Here is a 7692-nt window from a genome sequence, read left to right as displayed (position 1 = left end):
AAGCGTCTGCTAAATGACATGTAATGTAAACGGAGGCGTCCTATGTAGATGTAATTGACCACCACAAGCCTCCAGAAATCTGCATTAATAATAATGCTCCCTAATCACCTGTGCTGGTGATGATGATGATGATGATGATAAGGGTTCATCCTAAATCTCACACAGCTCTATTCATCAGGTGACTGAAGAGAAAACATATAAACAGGAGCAAGCATCACAATAACAATAATCCATCCATCTTCTCCCTCTTTATCCTCCACATGAAGGCTGTGGCCGGCGCAGGTGTCAATCCCAGGTGACATAGGTGACAAACAGCCATCCACTCTCACACTTCAGGTCAATTTAGAATGTCCAATATGCCTAATCCCCATATTGAATGTTTTTGGACTGTGCCGGAGAAAGCCGGAGAAAACCCTCGCACACGGGGAGAACATGCAAACTCCGCCCTTGTTCCGACCATGTGGCCCAGCTATTTCCTTTATTTTGAATGCAATACCGTGTCAGAGGGCGATGTTAAAGCTCTGTAGACTTCACTACGTCTGCGAGGACACGAGTCATTACTCTGTGATTGGAATCGGACAGTTTGCTCTTCTTGTAATCTGTCATGGAATAGGCAGTGGGCAGGATTGAACTGTGTCTGCCTATAATACAAACCATCAGTGACCCTTTGCGCCCTCTATTTGTTGCGTTCCTCCACAATCTGTTGCCCATCAGTGTCTAATGTTCTTTTACTTCCCCTGGTTCAGAAGTCCATTTAGTAGGGTTGGGCACGTTCTTGCTCAAGGTGCTGCGCTGTATCATCTGCGAACTGGAGCGTGCGGGCCAGCTGCTGGAGTAACACGTCACATGACTGAACATTTCTCTGAACCTGGTGGACATGAGGTTGTAGAGGATGGGGTTGATGGCGGAGCTCAAGTAGAAGAAAACCCCAGAGATGATGTGGACATGCTCGAAGATCTTGAGGTGCTGCTGAGAGGAGGTGTCCATGTAGCTCCACATTAAGCGGTCCATGTGGAAGGGAGCCCAGCAGAGGCCGAACACAACCACCACCACACCTGGACCAGATGCACAGGTTAGACACACTGAAACGCTAACACAGCCTCACAAACGACACTACAACACTGAAATGACACATACACAGCATTTTGGTGACTTGCACGTTGCGTTTGCTGAGCTTCTGCTTATGGGACCTGGACAGACTTTCTGGTCCAAAGCTACACCCGGTGCCCACCACAGTCATGGTCCTCTCTCTGTGGAGCTGTACGCCAATGAGCATGTAGAAAATGCTAATGATCAGCATTGGGAGCAGGAAGAAGGCAAGCGTGGAAATCAGGATGATCAGATTGTACATCCAGGTGGGTTTGACCACGTCTGAGGATAGAGACGGCACAAGATTATCATAATACAATATGTTTTCCAATTGATTTATTCATGGATTTCAGCATTTCAATTCAAAAACCCTTGTCACTTTTGTGGTTTTAGTCAGTACAAAGTTGATATTAATATATATATACACATACATATATATATGTATATACACAGCCCAAACTGACACTTATTATGAAAGAAAATCAGGCAGACAAACAAAAAACATCCTTTCTGGTTTGTGAAGGCACTTGGAAAAGTGGACCAGTCTTCTGTCTGTTTGTTGCATCGATAGGTTGAATATTAGACTTTTAAATAAAATGGCAACGGTAACATGAAATTTAGCAACAGAATAATGAAGAGAGAAATATTCATATTTCACCTTTTCTTCTGTGTCGGCATGCGGTTCACATTTGTGGAATAAACTTGGATAGAAGTGGTGAACTTCACTTGTTTGCTCACACTCTGTCTTTCTCCCACAGTCCAAAGACTGAATTATAACATAATTGAGCAGCCTCTTAACACACGTCAGCTGGGATTGACTCTGGCTCCCCGTGTGACCCTCAAGAGTAAGTGTTATACAGTATAAATATATTTAATGGATGGATTTAACTACTGGATGACATTTTGGATATTTGTTCGCCCTTGGATGATCCACGACATCGGAACAGGATTATTTCATTAAATTCCTAATTTCCTCAGCTGTACTTTGACACTTTTTGGCATTTAGTCAAACATGGGCCAATAAATGGTTTCAAGGTATACCGTGGTATTCAAAAGTCTGGGTTTCACTTTCATCGGTCATACCATGTCTGCCCTGAGGGATAAGTTGTTTTTTAATGACTTGTCAAACACAGAGTGCAGGAATCACTCACTGAAGAACACGACCTCTCTCCTCTCTGGGTTGGTGCGAGCAGTCAGTCAGTCAGGTGCGGTTTTGTTGGCACAAACAAACGACTGAAGGAGCTGTAATTGCAACATTGGGATTCTGCTTCAGCTTATAATGCTGTCAGAATCCTGGCGAGCCTGGCTGTCGACCCTCCTTGCCACAAGAGTTCCAGTGAGTTTAAAAAAAAAAAGAGTGACATCTAATGATGAAACCGCCAAATTGTAACAGACAGAAGACGCCTCCAATCACACCTCCTTTTCCCAAGTGCATGGGGGAACTACAAAGGATTGTCTTTATTGTGTAGTTTATAAAGTGACGACCAAACACTTCTAATTTAAAGTAATTATACACATGCACAAACATAACAATTTCTGCCAATAAACCGCTTTTTCTCTACACAGTACCGGTTTGCCTCGCCCGTCTCGGCGCTACACGATTGAATTTGTTTTCCATTCCTATAGCAACGTGGGCGGAGTCATCGCTGCACGGCTGCGTGAAACTGCCGTGATCGCGATTGATCGGCGGCTTTCAGCAGTGCTGTCGCTAAATACACCCGAAATATTGAGATTCTAGACATGTCCGTGCTGAATGTTGGAGATTAACGCAAGTTTTCAGGATTTGAAGTCTGTTTAACTCATCCACAGCTCTGCATTGTTTGGTTTCATTCTTTGGTTTCACCAATCAGTGGACGGCTGTCTCGTATCGGCTCAGCTCGCTTGGAACCTCGCCAGAGCAGGTCCTAAAAAAAGTACCAGGTACTATCACTAATGGAAAAGCAAAAAAAACCAACCGAGTCAACAGCGCCATCAATGTCACGCCCAGGACCTTTAAAAGCATATTTAGACATTACAGATATACATTTTCTTTGCTTACGACAGATTGCAGACCGAGGGAACTGTCGTCCAAACTTTGAAGGCAGCATCATTATTCCATGCAGACTGGTGTTTGGCACCGCGCACATCATGGACAGAGCCCACAGTACGAGGATGACCCTCTTGACATGCGCACGGGTGGTCATGTATTTGACTTTCAGGGGGTGGACCACCGCCACGTAGCGCTCCACGCTGAGCGCGGTCACGTTAAGGATGGAGGCGAAACAGACCGTCTCAAACAGAAAGGTCCTGAAGTAGCAGCCTCCCTCGCCGAGCAGGAAGGGGTAGTTCTGCCACATGTCGTAGAGCTCTAACGGCATGCCCAGCAGCAGCACCAGCAGGTCAGACACCGCCAGGCTCAGCAGGTAGTAGTTGGTGGGGGTCTGCATCACCCGGTAGCGTAAAATGACCGCACAGGTCAGGGCATTGCCCAGGACGCCCACCAGGAAGATGGTGAGGTAGGTGACACAGACGGGAAAGAACACAGGGGAGCGCAGAGGCCCCAGGTGCCTGGTCAGGTACTCGTCCTCACTCAAACATAGCTCATCTAGATCTTGTTGAGTGGAGTTGGACAAAACCCAGGAGATATTCATCCCACACAGTAGAGCCGCCTCTGGACAGCCTGTGCCGCTGAAAACCGCGTCAGCAGACGTGAGGAGAGTTGCGAGGGAACAGTTGAGCGCTGCCATGTTGCTGAATGGAAAGAAGGTTACTGCCGCTTGAAAGCTATTGGGAAAAAAAATATAGCGAGTTAAAAACATTTAAAAGCGTTTTTAAATGTTGACATTTAAGCGCAGTTTCCTGAAGGTTGACAAAAATAACTCTGATGGCGTCGCTGTGATGTAATCAAGGTTGTTCTTGTGACTTCAGATGCAACATTTCAGCAATCGATTCACAAGCTCAATACACGTAAATGTGTTTTGTGACTTTGTCAACATTTATTTTCTATCTCATATCTTATATTTCTTATAGTTTAAGAGTAACAAAGTGCAGCTGTAGCACAAACATTACCCAGTTAATGGGATCATCAAAGTACATCTACCATGTCTATCTATGACTGCGCAACTGTGGAATGCCTTCTGTATTACTGGGCTATGAAAGGATAGGAATTGGTAGATAGGAGTGCTAAAATCTCAGCGAAACGAGTCAAATCCTATTTTTAACTTACCTGTTCACACATCTGTTGTTACCAAGCAGCCGCAACTTGTCTCTCAGCTGAGAGAATGAATGAATGAATGAATGTTCACCTTAGCAGAGATAACAAATGGCTGTAGCCATGCAAATTCAAGGTCTTTTTTTCCTCACAGAAACAAAAGCGTAGCGATCAATTTAAAAAATATAGAAATATCTGATAATAACATGCAACAGAGATGATTTCATGTAAGGAAAAACAGTACACACCTGAAAGTTGTAGGGTCCTCTCCTCAATAAGGCTTTACAAAATGAACTAGATAGGAGGAAACGTGAGAAGGACCACAATCACCATATCTCCTCGCTTCCTGCACTTCCCCTGGCTCTTTACCTCGACTGCTGTGGTGCTTGAGTGAGACAGAGACGCCTCGAGTTTCTGTATCTGAGCGTGTTTTTACTCCACCTCTCTCTGTCTGTCTCTCTGTCTCTCTGTCTCTCTCTCTCTCTCACTCACACTGCATCACTGTGCACCCGTCCACCATTCTATCATATTTCCCATTAAAAGACCAAATATTACACCAGTGAGAAAATTAAGGTTGAGATTGCTTTGACCTGTGGTTTGAGTGTGTGTGTGTGTGTGTGTGTGTACCTGGCATTCCTTATGTTGTGGGGACCTAAATCTGTTTACAGTCACATCATGGGGACTTGTCTTCCTTATGGGGACAAAAGTCAAGTCTCCATGACGTAAATTACAACATTCTAAGGTGAAGACATGTTTTAAAGTTAGGCTGAGGACATAGTTGTGTGCATGTGTGTGTCAAAGCATATGTCTTATATGCTTTGCTTTCACCATTGATTTCATGTCACACATCACGCAGCATTTGACACATCACTAAGAGTGATGTGTCAAGAGCCTTATTATTAGTTTTTGTGATTTTATTTACTTCAGACCTGCATCTGCTCCTCATAATTAATCGTTGTCATTTTGTTGTCTTTCCTCCCAGCAGTCATTTCTCATTGGTAACCAGGGAAATCTGTTTCATGCTCCAATCTGTAGTGGAGTAAAAAACATGCACGGTGCTGTTAATTGCCGTGGTAACCTTGTCGCGCACATTCAAATGTACACATTTATAATACAACTTAGTATTCCGACTTCTGCGAGTCTCAGTTCATCACACCTGCTCTCGCTCACTGGCCCATGATGTGTAAAAATATCTAAAAATAGAGTGTGAAGAGATTATTATTGTGTGTCATTCACTACCTTCTCCATACAGTGAGCCTGTGAGTCATCAGCTGTACATTAGGGAGTAATAATATACAAACCACAAGTCTAATTATTAATCAGACACATATATTTTAACCCTTGGAACAGGCAGTTGTTTTTTCCATTACTTTTTTTTAAACATATATTATCTACATGTATCTACAATATGAACATTTTCTTTCATTTTCACCAACTATATAAACACACCTGATCAAAAAGTACTCAAAATGTTTCAAATCCGATCGAATTTGTGACATTTTGGAAACTTCAGCACAATTATTGATACTTTATATCACTACTAAAAATGTGATATAAAATGAATCACAACTTTGATTCCACAACACATGAGAAGATGAAAAAGCCTGAATAAGGGACCTATAAACACACATCCCCATGATGTCCATATAAGGAGTTGTGTATTGGGTGCACTTGCGGCACAGATCCGTGACGCGTGAGCACTAAGGGTTAAGGATTTCTGTGAACGTTGGTTCAGCACCGAGGAAACATTTGATACCACGGTAATGAAAACCATACTACACAGGACAGGAACGGGAAAATCTATGTGCATTAATCAATGACAGAGCTTCAGTCCGAGGGCAGAAAATGAACAGTTTTGTCAGACTGCACACGTCCATGTGTCTTGTAGCTCCACCTCATCACAACTCCGCTTCCCTCCAATTCAATCACAGCTTTTAATCCCGGAGCAGGGGGCTCCGATATCTACGAAAACAGTATCAATCAATCAGTATCTATAGAAACATACGTGTTCGCTGCAGTGAAGTCAATCATTAATGGAGCCTCACTGTCACAGTGATTAATTGTGACGACAATTACTTGTCATACCCGTCAGAGTAACGTTGTTTTGTTTTAAAAAAGAAAATATAAAAAAAATAAATAAATCTTTGGCTTCGCATGAATGGACCCCATTCATCAAAATCATCTCAAATCTGTCATGCTAAGCTAAACAAGTTTTGTGTTACAGTATATTCAAAACTTGTCAAATGAGTTAACGCGATGCTGAATCTTTTAAAAGACTCTAATGTTGTACAGCTGCAGAACTGAAGAAAAAAGCAATCCTGACTTTAATTGAGTGCTATTTTGCGTTTCTGTTCTACCAAATCCCACATAAGAAAAGACGGGGTCTTCATAAAAACGGCATAAGTGGCTCCATATTTGTCTAGTTTGTGACTATTCCGGTTTTTAAATGACGTCCATTTTCCAGTGTGTCACCACAAACCCAGACAATTGATCTGTCACAGGAGTGTAACGTGCTTTCTGCCTTTGCTTTGGCACTGTCATTTCAATTGTATGTTTTGTTTTTCAGCCACTCAGTAATTGTGTTGTTTTCGTTGTAACTAGTTTAAACTGCCTGAGTCATTTTCACTGCAGAAAACTAATTTCCATCATCTTCCAGTGTGTTAGTCTAAAATCTCAAAGTCTGAAAAGATGAACCCAAATGAAACCAAAACCAATTGCATGGATAAATACCACAGGAGCAACAGCTCCAAACAAACTAAATTTATTACGATTTATCCCTCATATAATTGTGTAATTAAATAACTGATTTATTTTCCTTGTGAAATAGTGGAGATTCAGAGGAGACAAAACAGATGATGTGGACAAAAAACAAGCTTGTCTCCACTTGAGACAAAGAAACATGAGGAGAATAGATAATAATGATGTGCAGCTCAGGTCGATCATAGCCTGCATCTTAACCCCTTGATCTCATAAAATCAAATCTAACAAGAATGAAACAGCGTTCTTGTATTTTTCGGTCTTGGCTGCTCTCAGCAGCTTTGGTCAGGCCTCAGGTGTCTGGTGTTTATTTCTTTGTATTTCAAAGGAAACATGTTTCCTCATGACCCACCTGCAGATGTGATTAAATACATCTGCAGGTGGGTCATGAGGAAACACCATCTTAAAGCTCCAGTGTGTAAGAATTAGTGAGACTCCTCCGCTCACTCCTCCCTTTCCCCAGCACGGCAGGGAACTGCAGCCGTGTTTCCATCATGGTACAGTCGTGTTTCCATGGTTCCATCGTGTTTCCATCATGGTACAGTTCACCATGGTACAGTATGGTACGGTACCCCAAGGGACGGGTAAGGAAAAAGGAATGGTTGGGGTCAAACCGCTTATTTTGGAACTATTCCTAACGAAAACGCGAAAAAATA

At 42.7% G+C, this 7692-nt stretch overlaps 1 protein-coding gene across 1 annotated transcript; it reads right to left on the bottom strand.

The window, feature by feature from the left end:
* Positions 1 to 450: 450 nt before the first annotated feature.
* On the bottom strand, positions 451 to 4648 carry LOC122777789 (neuromedin-U receptor 1-like). Its single transcript, XM_044039257.1, has 4 exons — positions 4528 to 4648; positions 3128 to 3852; positions 1138 to 1371; positions 451 to 1055 (listed from the first exon to the last, which is right to left on the bottom strand). The coding sequence occupies exons 2-4, from the start codon at positions 3813 to 3815 to the stop codon at positions 718 to 720; spliced, it is 1260 nt and encodes a 419-aa protein (XP_043895192.1). The 5' UTR covers positions 3816 to 3852; positions 4528 to 4648; the 3' UTR covers positions 451 to 717.
* Positions 4649 to 7692: the final 3044 nt, after the last annotated feature.

Source organism: Solea senegalensis, linkage group LG1 (genome assembly GCF_019176455.1).
Source record: "Solea senegalensis isolate Sse05_10M linkage group LG1, IFAPA_SoseM_1, whole genome shotgun sequence".
Taxonomy (NCBI): domain Eukaryota; kingdom Metazoa; phylum Chordata; class Actinopteri; order Pleuronectiformes; family Soleidae; genus Solea; species Solea senegalensis.
The sequence above is the reverse complement of the archived record's forward strand: the minus strand, read 5'-3'. Positions and strand labels throughout refer to the sequence as shown.

Excerpts from the sequence above, each read along its gene's own strand:
- LOC122777789 (XM_044039257.1), bottom strand. The coding sequence starts at position 3,815 with ATGGCAGCGCTCAACTGTTCCCTCGCAACTCTCCTCACGTCTGCTGAC. Across the intron at positions 1,372-3,127 it reads CCCTCGGTCTGCAATCTGTC|ACGTGGTCAAACCCACCTGG; the intron begins GTAAGCAAAGAA and ends CTCTATCCTCAG. Across the intron at positions 1,056-1,137 it reads GCAAGTCACCAAAATGCTGT|GTGTGGTGGTGGTTGTGTTC; the intron begins GTATGTGTCATT and ends CATCTGGTCCAG.